We start from the raw sequence: 19305 nt of genomic DNA on the forward strand, positions 1-19305 counted from the left end.
TGGGACATACCCCTCTCTGTTGTCCTCTTCATCCGGGTTTGAGATGAGCTGAGATCCAGCGAGGGATATATCCAGCGCGGCCAAAGGCAAGTCTCTGTAGGCGAAGCTGACCAACTGGACAGGGGCCACGCACTGGTTGTCCTCCTCCACCTGTTGGGAGATCACCTCCAGCTCTGAGGCCCCAGTTTGGGGAGGGGCCCTGTGGCACACACACACACACACACACACAAACACCACAACCGGAGCAACATTAGAGTCAGAGAACTGGATGTGTATGCTGTGAGTGTCATCTTAAAGGACCATACCTGTTGGTGGTTTTCGCATGTTTTAGCTCATTATAGCTGAAATTTGCATCTGCATGTTGTCCCTCTGTGCAGTGGTGTGAAGTCTACAGTAAAGATGGCAGAGTTTGGAAGGTTGTATGGAAGTGCTCTTAAAAAACCTCAAAACTGTTCCAGGTAGTAAAGTGTGATAATAACTACAGGGACTATGCTTAATTTTGATGAATGAAAGTCCCTGTTTCCAGTCTGTATTGTCACCTGCTCCTGTATACCCTCAACAAGGACACATTTACCTGGCAAGCCATGAAAACGTGGTATTCATACGTTTCATATTAGAAAAGTATGCAGTGAAGTCTCAAACCACAGTAAATATTTGCATTCCAAACAATATTAACATCAAAGATATCACCTTTAACCACAAATGATGCATTTTTCATTGCTTCTGACTACTTTCCAAAGTGTTCATGAATGTTTAGAATGATTTGTACCTTCCAGACAGCCATTAGTTTCTATTCATCACTAGAGACAGAAAATCAAACTTAAAACTTTCCTGAGATGTGTGGTCTATGACAATGACAATTTAGTGTTTTTGTTTTATGTATGTTTTTGCCCAATTGCTAGCTGTTACCATTTCTTTGGTACAATCTGCTGGTAACTAGCAACCTTTTTAGGGCAAGAAATGGTCAAAATTTACATTATTTTTTTTACAACATTTATTTACAACATATAAGTTACATAAAAATGTTTACTGAAACTTTCCCTACGTTTATATTTTGTTGAATACTGAAATTAATGGAAACCGATGGCTGCTTTCTGGAAACCAATATAAAATACTTCTAAAAATTGTTTATATTGGCCAAAGTGTGCAGACCTACCGGTAAAGTCTTGTAATAACACAATATTTTTCAAATTGGTCAAATGACATTGGAGTTCAGATGTGTTTTTTCCATTTTGATTTTTCCAGTATGTTCTCTGTAGAGTTATATTTGGCAGGACCAGACAAAGTGTCATTTTATCTGCCAATGAGGTCCTAAAACTTAAATGTGCAGGGAGGGCTGCGATCCTACGAGCTTAGCCAATAGCGGACAAGGAGAATTTACCCTGGAAAAGGAGTCTCACATGGCTTGGCAGCCGTCCCAGTGCAGCCAGTGTGGAGACATCAATAACTCCAGTGCTTAGCGGTGGAGGAAGGCATTGATTACAAGACACAGGGAACAAAAACCATCGGGTTGGCGAATTCTACAACCTCTGTGCTGGAGGTGAAAGTGAGGAGTGAGTGGGAGGAAACAGTTAGTAGAAGATCACTGAGCAGACCCACCTTCCTGTTAAATGTTAATGTAGGCAGGCCTGAAGAGGAAAATAGGTCTTTCTTTTTCCTGACTTAGTTCTTGAGTAATAGCGGTTTAATGGACTCTCTTGAAAGGTTGTTTTGTTATTCTCATTGGAAACCAAGAATCACCTGAACTATTTTGTCTTAACATGGGACAATATGGTTATCCTGTGTATATAAAAGGTGTTTTCTTCTGTGAATATATGATCCTTTCATTATGCAAGCCCTGCTAGATGTGTTGTTTAGCTTGAGGGTCAAACACCCATATATTAACATGCTCGCCACAAAACACGCCTGCGCAGTCCAGTGTTATCTATGGACTTGGCACCTCTGACCAACCACAACAAGGCCACTAATCAGTCATGACAGACACAAACTGTTTAGTGCATCAAAATCACATTTCCAGACAATCACAGAGCAGGCCAGGAGCCATTATTTGCAGAGCCCAGTAGAGTGGCTGGTTGCCATCCTGAGGAGGGAGCGGAGGCTTCACATCTGAACACTCTGCTCCCTTCAACGATGCAGGCAAGGACAGCCAATGGCATGCTAAAGGGCTGGGATCTTTTCCGAGGCATGTGATATTAGCAAAACGCCATGAGGAAGCAAAAAGGTTAACATAGAGCGTGCATGGCTAGGGGGGAAATCTCGCACCCATGCAGAGTAAGAACTAAGGCTAACCATGAACCCAGTTTCTTCACCAGCCAATATTTATAAATGCTGGTCCAACATACATTACATGTTATTGCTCATAAGGCTGCAGTTACATGAACTTGCAGCAAAATATTAAAATGCAAAACAACTAAATGAAACTGGTTATACCTCAACTTTTCCTCATTTTTTTATTTAACCATGATAGATATTATCATTATTATACGGTTCCTACACAAACAAATAACTTTAACTGGTACTGCTTTATTAAACTCAATGCATTAGTCATATATATATAATATCTTCTATGGCATTTGTAATACATGTGTAAATGTTAATTTGTTTTGACCTTGTCTTTTAGAGAGTGCTGTAGTTTTAAAACTTTATGTTGTGTTTGTGTTGTAAAGTCTGGTTCCTCCTTGTGTTTAATCATTGCTAGCAATTGACTCCTCTCGTGTAACTGTAATCCATAATTCCCCCAGCATTTGTACATCACATCATAATAAATCACCATGCAGAGATCAATAGATATATAAAAAATATAAGAGTCAGCTGAGACCCCTCCTCTCCAGCTCTAATTCATTTCTCAAAAAATGTTGTGTTGTTTATCACAACATGACAGGCATAATAATTTTTATTTTCTTTATTTTAACTTTAAATAAGTATAGATAATTTTATTATTAATAATGTTTAACTCTGCATCCTTTTCATCTAGAAGGTATAACTGAATATCAGGCTCCTTACAGAGACATTCCTCAGAAACACATTTTTTGTAAACACATACAAAAAAAAGTGTCTTTTTACTTTAGACATTTTCAACAGGAACATCTTGGCAATACTCAGTGATTCCATAGATCCGAATTTAAATGAATCTCATCTGTAATCTATTCTAGCCTGAGTTTTTTTCCCCCCACAACCCTTTGTAAGAAAGGTACTAAAATACCCCTGAAGTCCAGTACTGCAGAACTCTACAGAAAGCAAAACTAGTTTATATCTTTTTACTCTAACACCTGTGCACATAAAGCAGGTTCAAACGGTGACATAAGATACATCTGGAGGGAATACATGAACTTCTCAGGCTGTAGCTGGGGCTATGCTAACTGACAGTGAAGAGGGAGTCTGCATGTAAAGTTAGAACATGTTACACATAAACTAAGGCTATTTTTATGTTTTATTTTATTTCATACTTTTTGTTATTTGGCTAAATACACTAAGGTCAGCTGCACCCAACTTTTTCCTGTACAGTATTGGAAGATAATAGCCTTTTGGTTAGAGAGGCTGTTGTGGCTCAATGGTTTTTATTTCAATTCTGCACACTTGCTGTGAAACTGTAGCTGACATGTCCTATAGTTCAGCTCTCTCTCAGCAGCCAGGTGTGACTGTACAGCAAGACAGTGCTTAAAAAAAGGGGTATGTGTGCAAGAGTCAGCACAGGCCACAGCTTAGATCGTTATACTGCTATGAGAATCCAACAAAGGACAACAACAATGTTCAAGCAGAGAGTAATACGGCTGCTTCACCAATAGCAAGAAGACAAGGGATAAGATTGATGGCTTTTTTAAATGTTTTAAATCACCTATCCTGAGCAATAAGTTCCCTGCCTCTGTCACTTCAGTGGATTTTAAAGCGCTGCCTCAGCACAAACTGCTTTCCAGAGGGCATTGGTATCATTGTCATTCTGAGTGCTCACTGCCACGGTATTTCTAGCCAGCTGTCTACAACCCAGCCGCTCTGTCTTACCCAATAAGTTTGTATATAGACACTTGGCTGCTCCTCAGTGAACGGCAATTCACTGTCCTGATATCATCAGGAAACTGAGACAAAATGTGCCAAATCACTAATATGGGCACTGGCCAGATTTCCCAGCAGCAGCAGCAGCAGCTCCTGACACAAGCTCCTGATACAAGAGAACATTTGTAAGATCAGATCTTTTAGGCAAGACCTGCTCTTTTGATGTCCAAGGGGAAATTACAGCACTTGACAATTCCATTGCAGCAATGCAGAATGATGGTGTTTTGTTGGTCTTTGGAGTCTTTTCTTTATTGTTAATAGAGCAAAGACTTCGGCTTTTAATTCATCGTAGAATATTCACATCACCTCATTTAGCAGTAAGAGAAAATGACAAGAAATTTACTCCGCCGACATCTCAACAGCAGCTGCTTGATCTACAAAAGCAGATGCCAGACACAAGCATTTTGTTAGGGAATAGAGACACACACACAAAAAACAATCTTATTTAGTGGTTGAATCTATTATCTTGAAGAGTTTGGACTTAAGTGTTTTAGTGAGGAAAATCAATAAATTAGAGAAGAATTGATGTTTTAGCAACTTGTATTCACTGAATAATACCATTAACACCGTGACACATTATAGCCTTAATATTCAACGATAAACTACGTCCTGGAAATAAGTGCACGGCACTCAGAAACTCTCTATTTAAGCAAAATTATTGTAATACAACAGGCTTATCAATAGATTTCATTAATAAATTTGCCATGTCAGTACATAAAACTGAAGTGCAACTGAAATTTCAGCAAATCTGAATGATGAAATATACATAGACAATAGTTGCTTAAGCTGTGACCTGCTAATCAGCAGACCTTATTCTGGTGATTGGAGAGAGACTTCATTATGCCAAGAAATTAAGAGCAGCATGGCGCCAAGTCACATGACACACAGGTTACTTACAGTAATGTTAGCTGACCTGTTTCAAAGCCACTGGGCTCCTGTGGGAGAGGTGGTGTTTGCTCTTTGTTTGCTGAATGAGAAAAAAAAATGCACAAAGTTCCAGCAAACACTAGCAAGTACTGCCTCATCAGTGTAAATGTAGCTTTTGTGTTTATGCTTGAAATGCAGTGTTATTTTTCTTTTTTCAAATTTCTCTGCTTTTTTAAATAAAAACCACATGGAGACATGAAAATTTTTTACATTTTATATTAAATTGTTGTGTGAAACATGTAAGTAAAATCCCTTTGAATTTGTTGTATTTGAGCATCTAATGTGTTTCCTATCCTGCGTCCCACTGTTTCCAGATCAGAGATACTACAGCACTACAGGCAGAGCAGAGAGAGAAAGAGAGAGAGAGAGAGAGAGAGAGAGAGAGACAGAGAGAGAGAGAGAGAGAGAGAGAGAGAGAGAGAGAGAGAGAGAGAGAGAGAGAGAGAGAGAGAGACAGAGACAGAGAGAGAGAGAGAGAGAGAGAGAGAGAGAGAGAGAGGGGGATTTACAGCAGCATCAAGTCTAAGAGAGCAGGGGTGAAAATAACTCCAAAGACCTTTCTCTGCATGAGTTTCCCATCTGTCACTTCACAGAGAGTCACCGGCATTCAGCTACATTAAATCATGCCTTTGTACTACTAACCAGTCAACACATTCTCTGTATTGTCTAGTTACAGATGTTTTGCCACAATGTTCTCCTTCAAATTGACTTGTAATCAACCATTAACTGTCCTTATCTGCAGGTCTGAGGCCCAGACAGAGATCTCTGTTGGTTGGAAGCAGCATCCTGTGCCTTTAACCAGAAGATGCAGCTGACTGAACCCATTTTGCATTCACCCCTCACTCAACTCCACTCCACCTCCTCCCACTCCACTCCATTCCCCTGCTCCCTCCCTTTTCCCTTCTCTTAGCCCCAACCACGGCTGTCATCAAAATGCAGGGCCTGTCTGGGGGACCACACACAGAGTAATTATTAATAAGAGAAGATGACAAGTGAGCATCCCTCCTGAATGCTAAGAGATGCCAGCGAGAACTGGAGATTGCCGGCCGCTCTCGCTTCAGAGATGCTGGACGAGGCCGAGCTCTGCTTTCCCGCTGATCCCTGTTCAAAGTCGTTAACAGGAGGGGCATGAGAATATACAGGTCCCATTCTGCTATTGTAGCACGCTGAGATGCCCTGTGCATGAGACTGCGTGTTCATAAATAGAGATTTAAGATTTCACACTCTCTCAGACATGGTTTCAAACAAGAATCTGGTGGGTGTACTTACTGGTTGCTCATGTTGAAGTCCTGTTGCTTCAAATAGACGTCCGCACTAAATTACCCTGAGTGTGAAATGGTATTTCACCACTGCAGAGACCTGGCTCCTACCACACCTATGGAAAAGAGAAAAGAATGATGTATTTACTACGGAAAAAGAAAATTGTAGAGCAAATCATGGGCAAACTCTATATGCTAAGGAAGATTGTGTGATATGACTGAAAGCTCAAGAACAGCTACTAATGGACTAATGGTGAGATCGCTGCTGTTTCCAAGGTCAAGAATGAACTTTCAGTCTCAAAATCATACAGCTCAGTAGTGTAACACAACTGTATGCACAATTATCAGTATCAGAGCTTCTGTGTGTGCTCTTCCTGATGGGGTCCTGTCCTAACTTCAGCTTCAGCAATGCTCCGTTCAGCTATTTTCCTGGGGAGCACTAAACTGTAATGGATTTGAAATCTCCTCCAATATACACTCCGCTCTGTGAATCAGGGGCTGGGGAACATCACACCTCTTGCATAGCAAGTACAGCAGGATGCTAGCTCTTTGTGCCACAGGATAGAGAACCATTCATGTCCAAGTCCGTTCAAGTGAAAGCCCACTCCAGCTGCTTTGCATGAAACAGACATGACATGATCAGACAGGATAGTCACAAACAAAAAACAAGTTCAATGCTCAGTGTTGCAAGGTAAATGCACTAAGAGATAAACTATAACTACACTTATCTCACATTTGCATTGTTGTTCACAAGAAACACACCCACCTCCCTGACTTACACAGTATTGCACTGATTCAGGATAGTGTGTGATACACAGTGAAAACCCTCAGACATGGAGAGGTGAGGAGTCAGCATTCACAGCCACAGCAGACCACAGCAGAGTAATGTAGTGAAGCACAGCAGATTAAATGCTACTCAGGATAAATCAGCCCAGGTCATTCAAGGGCTGAGAATGATATTGTTCCACTGCAGCAGCCCCCCAAAAATGTGGTCTTTAGCATAATTCTTGGGTGGAGGTGGGGGGTGGGGGGAGAACAATTGATCGCTATAGGATGTTCAGAAAGTCAAAGAGGTCAACACCTTGCAAAATACTTTACAAGGAATCAATGCAGAGGTGAGCAGAAAGGCAAGTGGGATCAGAGGTGCAGTGTAAGCCTTTCTGGAGGTAATTTACTACACAGCAAAGTATTTTCTGTACTTGAGTAAATCACAATATCACAATCAGCATCTCAAGTTGCCACTTATTACTGTAAGTACAGTCTCATAATCAGCGGAGGTGGGGCAGCAATTCTTACTATTGCATTGCACGAAACAAGCACTGTGGACTATTTCTGCCCAGGCTTTTGCATTTAACGTGATCAAGATGCATTTGCAATCATTTCCCACCAAGTCATAGGCAACATAAACAGTTATGGTGCTGTTAACATTTCCCCACTGTGCTCAGAGGCCACACAGTCTGATTCTTGTTCACGATTAAACCGACACAAATACATCGACAACCCATTTAAACACCAGCCCGAAAAGAAACACAAAGACACACTAACCTCTTGTGTTTTCTTGCTCTACATTGTGTAAAGTGTGGTCGTGACTCCTTTGCCCTCGCAGTGATGATGGTAATATCTCCCTCCTCGCCGATGATGATGATGATGATGATGATGATGATCAGTGTGAGGGAAGCTCGGATCTTGCTGTGAGTAGGCTGCGATTCCTCTTAAATTTGCGTTGGCCAAGCACCCGTATCGCCTTTCTGAAGACAGCGCACGACGAAAACACCTACTCCGGAGTGAAAGCACCATCCTTCAGCGGAGACGACGAGGCTGTCACTGAATCAGGGAGATAATGACATATTCGGAGGGAGGCACAATGTGCTTGCAGGGCTTCCCCCACAATCACACCAGGGACTCCATGTGCCCGATAATAAAAAGAAGAGGTTCACGACCGGGAGCTGTCCAGGTGCTGAAAACGGGATTCCAGCGGCTACAGATGTGTGACGAGCGGCGCCGTCAACGCGCAGGACTACATTAAAAAAATACACACAAGCAGTAATGTCAAATCAATAATATATATATAGTCTACATCCCTATTATAAGCTACAAGAGCCCACAGACGTCACTCTTTCTATGCCACCCTGGACGCGTCGACGTAGAAAAACACTCTCGCTTCACTTCACCTCTTGAGCTTCAGAGTTCCTCGCGATAACAACCCACCCGCACGGAAAAAAAAATCCTAATACTCTTACACTGACTTCAAGTGTTTCTGTGGGGCTCAATAGGGAGTTCATGTCGACTGAGTCTTTTTTTTCAATTTAATGCAGTTCATTAGTCTGCAGCATAATATCCCCAGAGAAGATCTGCTGTGATATTTGAGAAGTATCCCAAAAATGTAGCACAGGAATTAGGCCCCGGAAACACCTAAGGGTAGTAAAGAAAAGTCATTGGTAATAGGAAAAAAATGGTAACACTTTCTAATAAGGCACCCTTCATAAATGGCTCATGAGTTGTAACTGGTGGCTTTAATAATAATTTACTTATGCTTTACCCAAAGTTCAGTTATACTTGAACTTTGGGTTGCCAGGTTGTGAAAAGGCCCTTGACTGGTATTTATCGTTTCTATTTGGTAATAATTCAGTGAAAATGTTACTAATAGTAAAAAAAGGTTTTCTCACTTTTTAATAAGCCATCAAGTCTGCAGTTATACCCTTTTAATAAAGGCTTTTACCGCTTGAAAGATAAAGCAGGTGCCATACTGGAGGAGGATAAACAAATTAAAGCAAAGTGAATTTCACAATCTGGAAACCTAAGATCTAAGTGTGTGGAAATCTCTTTTATCAAGTTTGGGCACAATCTGGAAACCCAAAAGTTGTTCTTCTTTTATGACTGATAAAAAATGATTAAAGTGATACTAAAAAGTATCAGGGAATGATTTATTACCATTAATAAAAGTCATGAATTACAGCTTATAAATGTCTTATAATGGGTGCCTTATTAGACAGTGGCATCAAAACGATTAGAAGTGAAATTTAACTAGGTCTGTATGGTAAGGCCATTAGTCTCATAACTATCAAATAATCAAAAACAGAACAGAAATGTAATTAAAATCCATTTAGCATCTCTTACGTGTTGCCTGAATGTGGCTTGTATAACCTGAGAAGAGCCAAGCCCTGATTTCATCACCACAATGCTCAAAAACAACACAATTACCTATTTAGAGAGTTGTAAACAATAAAAGGAACTGCCAGTTGGTGAGTCAACTAACGGTTCTGAGCAAAAAGCAGTAATTATTTCTTTGAAGGAAGCTGTGTCTGATGTGTTCTTAGACTACAAAAAAGTTCCCACGATTCCAGTCATGCCTTCTTTGCATACCATTCATTCAGTTGTTGTCTTACCAAACCCAAACACGCTGAGCTCACATGCACAACAGGTGATTTCCTCACCCATCTGTGCATGATCTCATGATGTAACTAAACATGTCAACAAAAACAAAATGTAATCTACTCATCTCATACATCAACATTACAGTGATTTCTGGGAGACTTTTTAAATCACATAAATGGCGTCATTTGACACCATTCATGTTTCATTTGACACCATTTATGACATAAATTACCTACAGTAGGCAGTATCCTGACATTTAGCTTGCCATTTACAATGTGGACAAACTGCAATCACAACATTTTTTAGGCCAAGGGAGGAACACACCCACATGACAGTTTCTTTGTAGGTCCAACAAAAAGCAGCAGAGTTATTCTGAAGCATCACTATGACTCACCTCAGGAACCTGCACTAACTACCAAAGCTGGGATTTCAAAGGCAGGTAAGGACGCAGTTTTTGCTTTATTTAAAGCAGAGTGAGAAGATATGCCTAAAAATTCACCAAAATTATTTAGTGAGACCTTTCAGTTTTAAGAAATTATCATATGTAGGTTTGTTTTTATCATTTGCATCTGAAACTTCTAGTTATGACACGCTTCTCTTGGTGGTGAGAGATCATTTCCTTTTCTGTGACAAAAATGCTTCATGTGTTGTTGTGTTTTCAGGTAACAGGAAGAAAAATATTCCAAATGATGGCAGGTAATAATAAAACATTACCAGAAAGAACAACACATGCTTTTAAAAAGTGGCTACACTGCCCTGTTAGAGCTATCTTTTCTGAAATGTTATGTCTGTATAGATCACGGAGACCCCTGTGATGGGCAGGAAGCAACCTATTGCATGAATGGAGGGACATGCTATAAAATATCTTCTATGGATACACTCTCTTGTGTGTAAGTTACACAAAAAATCCTTTTCAAGTGTCTTAGATGTAAGAATGATTTTTCAGAAACTTTAACTTTGATGGAGGACTATATAAACGTTTCACACCATGACAATATTAGTGACAAACTTCCTCTTTGCTGACAGACTGCCTACATTTTTCTACATCATATCTTACTTTAGGTGCAATGAAAATTACAAAGGCAGCAGATGTGAGCAGTTCCAGCTCTTCAGCAGCTCCACCAATGCAGGGGAGGCCGGGTTAATTGCAGCCATGGTCATTGTTGCCCTCCTCATCTTAATGGTGCTGGCAGCTGTTATCTACTACATATGCAAGTAAGTACATTGTGGGTTCAGGAAGGCATCTAAAAATAGCATTCAAATGTGAAAGTGTTTTACGTGTTGTGAAGTCTTAGTGTGATTCTTCTTTAGCCAGAAAATATTCTTTTGAAGCTAATAATTATTACTTGTATTCACATGCAGGGTGTTGAAAGCCAAGCAGCAGAGCCAACAGAGCAGTCAGCAACAGTATTGGAAAGTAAAACCCAGAGTATGATCTTTCTTTTCATGTACTGTACATTTATCTTCTCTTGTGGTTCTGAGCTGGATGGGATGGTGAAATAATTCTCAGATATGAGTGTCAGTTGTCCTTGCTGTTTTGGTTATGAATATGGGGAACTTTTAGAAACAGTAAAAGAGCTGCACTGACCTTAACTAGCCAAAGGTCAAGGCAAACAAAGCTGATGGCTGAATTATCATCTCATGAGATTTATGGATTCAATGCAGTTTTTTACAGATAGGTGTAATTTATTAACAGACACACACAAACAGGGTGTGAGTAGGTGGGAACTGAATCATATCCAGCTCAGTAGCCTTTTCTACCATGGCTATGAAGTTGGCACTGGTTTACTCGTGTTAAATCACATTTCAATCTATGTGCTTTGTCTGAAATGTATTTACAAAGCATAGGTGGACTATGTAAAACATAATTTGTGAAATTTAATTCATGATATTAAACTTGTAACATGGAATTATGAAATAACCCTTTGTATCAGTTAATGAGTAGGTTGAATTTTGTAATTGCATAAATGATCCCTGCTGAATGATTTGAAAGTGTGATTTCTGGTGAGCGACTGCATACAAACATACATTTGCATTTGTATACTCATGAGGATCCTGGTTGACTTGTCATTACCTCAACCTTAAACCTATTCTTATCTTAATCCTAAATTTAATCTTCACCCTAAACCATAATTGCCCCTTGAATTAGTCAGGACTGGTCAGGATGACCTCACTTTACTAAAAATGGCTCTCACAAAGCTGGACATAACAGGAGCACACACACACTTCAAACTGAGTGATACACTGTGTGTGTGTAAGTCTTTATAATTAGCTTATCCCAAGCCATTCATCAGTCTCCTTAAATCTAAAAACAGGGGCATAGGAGATCCCAGGAGTTTTATGATGAGAATGGTGGCATTAAATCTGATTCAATTCAGAGAGTTTAGGAGGGGAATTAAAACTGGTTGGAGTACATTTCCAAGGTTTCAGGTTTGTTAGTCTTCCTATTTTGATGGACAACTGGAAACAACCAACAGCAGTTGAAAAATCTTAAATTGGACTGCTGACAGCTTAGTTACTCCCTAAAATTCTTGTCACTATTAATACAACACAGTTGTTCTTGCACACCCACTCAGGCATTAAAATCTGGATTGTTCTTGTTAAATGCAAAGACAGAGTCTTAACGTTGGCATTTGGTGCAGGAGTGATGATGTGAAAATGTCACCCTATGTTTTTGTTTTCAATTACTGCAGTGACAATAGTTAGAAGGAAATATCTGGGCAGGGTGGGCCCTAAAAGGCCACTACATGTGATATAGAAACTTTGGAGCTGTACATGCTGCCATACTACTTTGTTTTATAAAGCAACTGGGTTCCTTCCATTGTGTATTTAAGGCTTTTATTTCTCTCAAATGCAGAAATTCATATATTAAAAGATACTGGATTGTTGGCATAGCTTTTAAAGGGAAAAATACATAAACTTCAGTATGAAACCATCAAACTGATACCATTGGTCAATGGCCTTTTTGTGTCAGAAATGCAATGAGTTGGTTCCACCTAGTGGCTAATGTTGTAATGGCAAATAATTTGTTTGCAGAATTCATAAAATGTATATAAAATACATGTTAAAAGATTTATTTGATTTTCTAAAACATCCTGCAGACATATTTAAAACTGTATCAAACATCACAAGTTTTATCTAAAAGTTTTCTGTGTGACTCACACATTTCTGTAAACAACTTACTCTTACAGGCTTCTGGCTTTGTCAAACTCATGTGCAATTTTCAGCGCTGTGCTGTTGAGTCCCACAGACTGCATGTTAGTGATGATGGTGACCACTACCCCTTGTGGGAGGAGGGGGGTCTGTCCATGGCATTGGACTGTCTCTTCACTGGGTAACACCAGGAGGACACTGCTAGCCCCCACAGCGCCTCCTGTGTGCGACACATAGTGCCTGCGCTTCCTGCACTGGCCGTATTTCTGCAGTTCCTCCACTACCAGCCAGCCTTGGGCATACCGTCCATCCTTATCCCAGCTGGCCTCTGTCCTGTCAACTGCTGCCCAGAGATCCAGGGCGGTTTTGGGTTTGAGGAAGCCTGGCAGCAAACCTTCAGTGTCCTTCAGGTGGGCCACCTGGTAGCTGTAGAGTAGAGCGTTACCAAACAGCAGCAGGTCTCCCACAGTGGAAAGGAAGCCGCCTCCCGCCCACTTGTAAGAGTTGTCTACGTATGGGCAGTTCACAACACGTCCTCTCTTGTTGAGATGATAAAATCTGTGGAGGAGAATCATCTGTAAACTCTGACTCACCATCAGATTTTTAACATACCATACACATTCGAAAAACAATCACTATCTGTATAATAACCATAACAACCACTAAGAAATAAGAGCTCTCCACAAATCGCAAGTCTAACGTTGCTGATACATCTCTTTTCTATGCAGTTCAACTTGTCTCAGTGCTTTGGACATAATTGGACTTCTATATCTTGGTTTTAGATTACCTGGAACGGTGGTAAATAATAGGTTCATTCTCATCAGGCACAGTATTGAGCATTCCCACTTCACGGAACATGTTCATCATAAGATCCAGGAAGCGCTGGCCGGCAGCCTGCTCCATGACAGCACTAAGTAGGGTGAATGCATGGGTGGAGTAGAGAAAAGTAGTGCCTGCGTGTAACAAAACATAAATCTTACTCATTAAAAAACAAAGTTTGAAACTGTATTGTATTTGAATGGTTCAGCAAGCAAACATGTGCTTTACCAGGTTTGAAAATGAGTGGGTCATCCTTGAAGAGGTCCAAGGCCTGAGTGACACTTTCAAAGTTGTCCTTTAAGTAGTACTCTTCGTGCTCAAACTCTTTTTTCTTCTGAGCCTGGGTGGCTTCTTTGCCTTTTGTGTTCTGTTCTTTTGTGGGTTTCTCTTTGTTTTCAGACGAGTTCTTTTCATCATCTTTCTCTTTCACAGGTGGCTTCAAAAGTCGCTTGGCTTTCTCCTTGTCCTCCCTCACTTTCTTTGCATCCTTCTCGTAATGCCGTATACCGCTTAGGTGGGACAGAATCATACGAGGGGTTATTGTGACCTGAAAGAACAGAATAAATAATGAGCATGTGAGTGGAGCACGAAAATGAACAACCACACTGAATTGCTGAAAATCAAATTACAATTTGTGTCAGTTTGGGTTACTTACATGCTGTCCATCAAACTGTTTTTGGGGAAACTCGGGGACATATTTCTGGACTGGGACGTCAAGATCTAGTTTTCCCTCCTCACACAGTCGTGCAGCAGCTGCAGATGTGAGGGGCTTACTGATGCTGGCGATTCGCATCACGGTTTCTGGTCTGCATGGCACACGATTCTCCAAATCAGCGTAACCGAACCCTGAATGATGAATTTCAATGCATCATATAAGAATGTGAATGTGTTTTCAGATGAATATGTTAATGATTGTATGTGTTCAATTTTAACATAATTAATTGTAATAAATCAAAATCATACTATATAATGTTTGGGACCTTTAAGTAAATGAAATAAGACCATGGCAGAGGATGATGCTTAATTTCACATTGTACACAGTGTTTGAATTGTGCACATTGGGCACTCCAAAAGAGCTATAAAATTGACCTTGTATTGAGATTATTTTGTCACGCGTGTTAATCCCAAAGAACTTCCATGCTCAAGTGGACTTAATTTGGTTGACAAAACTCCAAACAACTGTCATAAACAGTGAGAATCAGTAAGAATATCAGGAGTATTTGCCATAGTCATAGGCTGTGTACGCCTCTCTCCCTGCCCCAACCGGTGTTTTGTTTTAGTAATCGTCTAAGTAGTTGGTATGTATTTTTCGTTCATGTGTATTGTGAATTAAACATATACAAAAATAACTACTAATATAAAACATATGTCAGTGTTGACATGATGTTAACAAGATTGGCAACCTTTCCGGCAATTCAGCAATTTGAGAACATTGGCATACTGTTGGTGTTGTATCATTGTTGCCACAAATTTAGTGAAGGTGGCAAATGTGAAGCAACCTTAGCAGCAGCACGTGTGGACCAATGTTAATTTGTCTCATGGGCCAATGTTGTCAGCCATGTTAATGCATCAGCCAAATCAGTTAGGCCCACAATACAAATTTATGTTAGGCAAAGCAATCCAGTAACATGGGTATTTTAAAGATTGCTTTCAGACATACTTTTAAACATATAAAAATAATCTGCATAGTAATTTGTGTATGAGGGGTTTCCAAAAAAAAGTTAGCCTACTTATTTATAAATTCTTAGAATTACATCTCCTTCTCTCTCATTAAAAAATCCAGAATCAATAAATATGCAAATATTTTTCTTTTAAAAGTTTAACCACTGGAAACAAGATGTCTCCTACTTCACTGTAAAATCTATTCTCAGTGTATATGCACTGGAGGCTTCAAGTTTCAAGCTGCAGACCGGATGATTACTGGCTCCAACCTAGTTTTGATGTCAATCCTGCTCATTTATATACGTGTTAGGTTCAGATTTAAGGTGAGCACAAAGAATATTTCTTCCTTCATCAGATGAATGTGAAAACAGCCTTCTAGTGTCAAACTCTGCAAATACATCATTCTGCACCGTGAAGCTCAATCATATGGAATAACAAGAAGAAAAACACATTTTTGAGGGGAACTTTAATGTTTAAATATGCTGCATGCAGCACCTTTAAAGGGGACATATTATGTTTTTTGTGGTTTTCTGTTATTTATGTATTGTTATGACGCTGGATGTCTGTTAAACCTGGTCAAAATTCCAAAACTTGAGGTTAATGTATGTAAAAACGCTCCCTGCAAGTCAAAACCTCAGGCTTCAACCTGCCCTGAACGCTTCATTTTTTGCAACGTTTTTTTCCCATAAACAGATGTCTGTTCTGTAGTCTTGGTTGCTAAGGTTGTTGCTAAGGTTTTTTCCATGTGTTGTTCACTTTGTCATTTCTCATATTTCGGATTGGATTCCGGCTCAAACATGTTTGGATATATTGGAGAAGTTGACATTTAAAGTAAAGAGTGAAAGAGAAAAAGTAGTGAAATCCTTCTAATATAGTTTGTTTCCTGGCTGGTTGATGTAACCTACAGAGCTGGTGGATGTCTGCCAGGACGCAACTTCTGGAAGCTAACCAATCAGAACAGGGTGGGCTCATTTAGAGCTAAAACGGCCCATTTCAGGCAGAGACTGAGCTGTGGGGCTGCATAAAGGCTCGGTATAAGATACATAAGGAGTTTTTTGAACTGTAAATCATGCAAAGATATTCCAGAAGAGCCACAGATTTAAAACATAGACCTGGAAATGTGCATGATATGTCCCCTTTAAAGTGGACCTGGCAGGCACCAACCTTCACTCCAGATCTGAGCACCATCCACAGAGACCCCAACCACCAGCCCTGGAGCCCCGACCTCAGCCTGACAACAGGGAGACACAAACACTGATACAGGTGCCACTGGAGGTAGGGAAGGAAGAAGAGAGCTATGGGGGAAAGTGATCAGTCCGAATACAAAACTTTCACAGGCCTACCTCTATGCCTACCTGTATCCGCTCCACAAGGTCTCTGCTCTCTTTAATGGCAGCGCTGTACCGATCAGTCCTCTGTGAAACTGTCACTTTATCATCACAGGAACTATTCGCTGTGTCTGCACGGTATTTCAGTCCGACAGCCAAAGCAATCCCCACACCGACCCCACACAGCCATATCCTGGACTTTGACCTGTATTTAGAAAAGGCTGTGTTTGACCCTCCGACATAATGTCTTTGTTGTTGGATAAAAACACTCCGTTTATCTGCCTGCTGCTGTTTGACTCGCGCTCCGGCTCGCAGTGTCAACAAAGCCGGCTCGCGCGTTGGCAGCAGGCTACATTTGGCACAGAAACGATTTGGCATAAACAACCGTGACATTGTTGGAAATATTGCTCCTTTTGCTGACGGTAACAGTCCCTTGTCTGCTTGTTGAGTTTAACAACAAATTGCTTCCCGTTTGCACCATCGAGCCAGACCAAATTAATCAAATTACGATTCAGAAAACATCGAGCGAGGGAGGAGCGTCTGAGATGGAGGTGGATGAGTGTGAAAGTAGCAGCTGGAAGAAATCAGAGAGAGAAAAAAAGAGAAGAAATGTCAAGTTACAGTGATGATAGTAAGAACGAAACAGAAATCCACTTGGCTGGAATAAAATTGACTGGGAGCAAGAACCGATTTGGAGTTCTGTCGGACAAACGTGGTCGCGAGTTGGATTAAAGACAAACTTGGGTCATGGGGCATGACAAGCAGGCTGTCCAAGAGAAAGAAAGAGATGGAAGTCATGAGGATCAGGTCCAAGAGAAGGCTAACTCAGGAGGAAGCAGCTAGGAATGAAAAGATTCAAGAAGTAAGGGAGAAAAAATCAGGTCAGAAGCATATAAATATTGTTTTTGTAAGGATGGTGACTAGCTGTGCCGCTGAGGCAGAAAGGAAATCCAAGAGAACAGAGGTAGTCGTTGATTACTTGAAAGGAAGTGCAGGGGCTGTTGGGAGAGGTTTTCAGGCCCTCTGAGAGCCTAGGTTGAGAAGTTATATTGAAGAATGGGATGAGGGGTGGGGAAGAACTTTATTTATTTATTATTATTTTTATTATTTTATGTACAATAATAATAATACTTCAGATTAGATTGTTCATGCCAGGCAAGAAAACCAAGATTAAAGTCTACCAGTTACTTTTAGTCACTTAAGTACGAGAATATCTGCATGCTAACACAAAAGTGGATAAAAGTGGGTATTTTCTAAAATCTGCTCAGGTAAGTATAAGGTCAAATATTTTGGTTGGTTATCATTTTACAGATGATTTAGATACAGAATGTCTTTAATTAAAATGCTCAGGGTAAAGTTCACATGTTCAAACGATAACAAAGTCTTGCTGTTGAAGGCTTATTGCCTGCCTATGATGTAGGTAAGAAAAGCAGTGTAATGCTTACAATGAGAATGTTATCAAGATTTAGTGGTTGACATGGGCCTCCTGTATTTTTTGCAGCATAAATGTACCCACAAGTCAGGCTGTGAAAACCTCACTATATGTATAAATGTATTCATGATTGAATAATGGTTGCAACTAACCATTATTTTCATGATTGATGAATCAGTTGATTATTAATCGTTTAGTCTATAAAGTTTTTAGGAATAGTGAATAATGTTAAGCACATTGGACATTGTGTATCTACTCATATATAAAGAAAATTACACATGGCAGCTTCATTAATGACCCAGAGATTAACCACTACACCTATACTGAAATAATACTAGGTTCTCTGAGTCAACTGGTTTGATCCCAATTGATTAAACACAACTTTGTTTAGGAAGTTGGACCATGTAAGCACAAAAGTAACCAAAATAAAAATAAAATTGGATTTTAAAATATGGCCCCTTACAAGACAGGGTATATTGCATCTTAGTGTTGTAAATTCAAAACAAATTTACAGTAAATCAAATGTGATGTAACTAACTGACACACAGTGAATATGGGGCTTTTGGGGACCCGGGGTACTCGCCTGCTTTGTCTGATTGGTAACCCAATCCAGTGTTGATTTAGAGATTGGGTTATTGATAATTTTATATAATATGGACTGTTGATTTTTAAAGTTTTTTTTTTATTATATTTTTGATATTTAGGGTCTGAAATACAGTGAACTGATTGATTGGTTTTCAAGAACACATTAATGTCACTGACTATTTCTCAGGGTAAGATTGCATACAAAATACAAAGGCTGTGATAAAGCTTTACCAACACTTCTTACAAGTTAATGCAACAATAATTTCACATAATTAAAAGGCACCTTAATTCAAGAGTAGGCTTTACCTTGATACATAAACTTAATACAAATATTAGTATTTTTCTCAAACATTTGTCAGAACTTTTACTTAAAGGAGTTTAGCATATTTTCCACCAATGCTTCTTGGTTTGATTATTTTGAAACTAAAATGATATGGTCCAGTGGTGCTTAGTGAACTCCAGTGAACCAAAGAAACATGTGACATGATGTTTTCCCCCAGCTGGAAGTCAAGTTGAGGGTCAAGCAGAAATGGGTAAAGGTGTAACAGATTAGATCTTCATTTGTTCTGCATACTTAACACATTCTTCATTTCTATGAGGAGAAAAGTCTAGGTTGTTTACATTGCATCAGGTTTTATTCAACCACCCCAAAATCTATTAAGCCCTGTACTTTAGTGAACCTCTATGATGGACAGAAAGGCCATGTATTCACCAC

General features: G+C 39.9%; 2 protein-coding genes and 1 long non-coding RNA gene across 4 annotated transcripts in view; 1 reads left to right on the forward strand and 2 right to left on the reverse strand.

Moving 5' to 3' along the window:
• Positions 1-8720, reverse strand: part of tmem266 (transmembrane protein 266) — a 27478-nt gene extending 18758 nt beyond the window's left edge. Inside the window, exons 1-3 of the mRNA XM_067589773.1 lie at positions 7782-8720; positions 6247-6352; positions 11-199 (exon numbers count right to left, since the gene is read on the reverse strand). Of these exons, the coding sequence (XP_067445874.1) occupies positions 11-199; positions 6247-6257 (200 nt within the window). The 5' untranslated portion in view covers positions 6258-6352; positions 7782-8720. The remainder of the gene's footprint in view (positions 1-10; positions 200-6246; positions 6353-7781) is intronic.
• Positions 8721-9741: 1021 nt separating this feature from the next.
• On the forward strand, positions 9742-10486 carry LOC137183046 (uncharacterized). The gene is made up of 3 exons (XR_010928410.1): positions 9742-10050; positions 10274-10307; positions 10408-10486. It is a non-coding gene; the product is annotated as an uncharacterized lncRNA (long non-coding RNA).
• A 1946-nt stretch (positions 10487-12432) lies between these two features.
• On the reverse strand, positions 12433-17111 carry lactb (lactamase, beta). Of its 2 annotated transcripts, none has more exons than XM_067589771.1 (6): positions 16589-17111; positions 16410-16476; positions 14239-14429; positions 13812-14130; positions 13552-13717; positions 12433-13322 (listed from the first exon to the last, which is right to left on the reverse strand). In XM_067589771.1, exons 1-6 carry the CDS (start codon positions 16964-16966, stop codon positions 12797-12799), a joined length of 1647 nt encoding a protein of 548 aa, XP_067445872.1. In that variant the 5' UTR covers positions 16967-17111; the 3' UTR covers positions 12433-12796. The 2 variants fall into 2 exon arrangements, with proteins under 2 accessions (XP_067445872.1, XP_067445873.1); XM_067589772.1 differs by having other exon boundaries at positions 16601-17109.
• Positions 17112-19305: the final 2194 nt, after the last annotated feature.

The sequence above is a fragment of the Thunnus thynnus genome, chromosome 5 (assembly GCF_963924715.1).
Source record: "Thunnus thynnus chromosome 5, fThuThy2.1, whole genome shotgun sequence".
NCBI classification, from domain to species: Eukaryota; Metazoa; Chordata; class Actinopteri; order Scombriformes; family Scombridae; genus Thunnus; species Thunnus thynnus.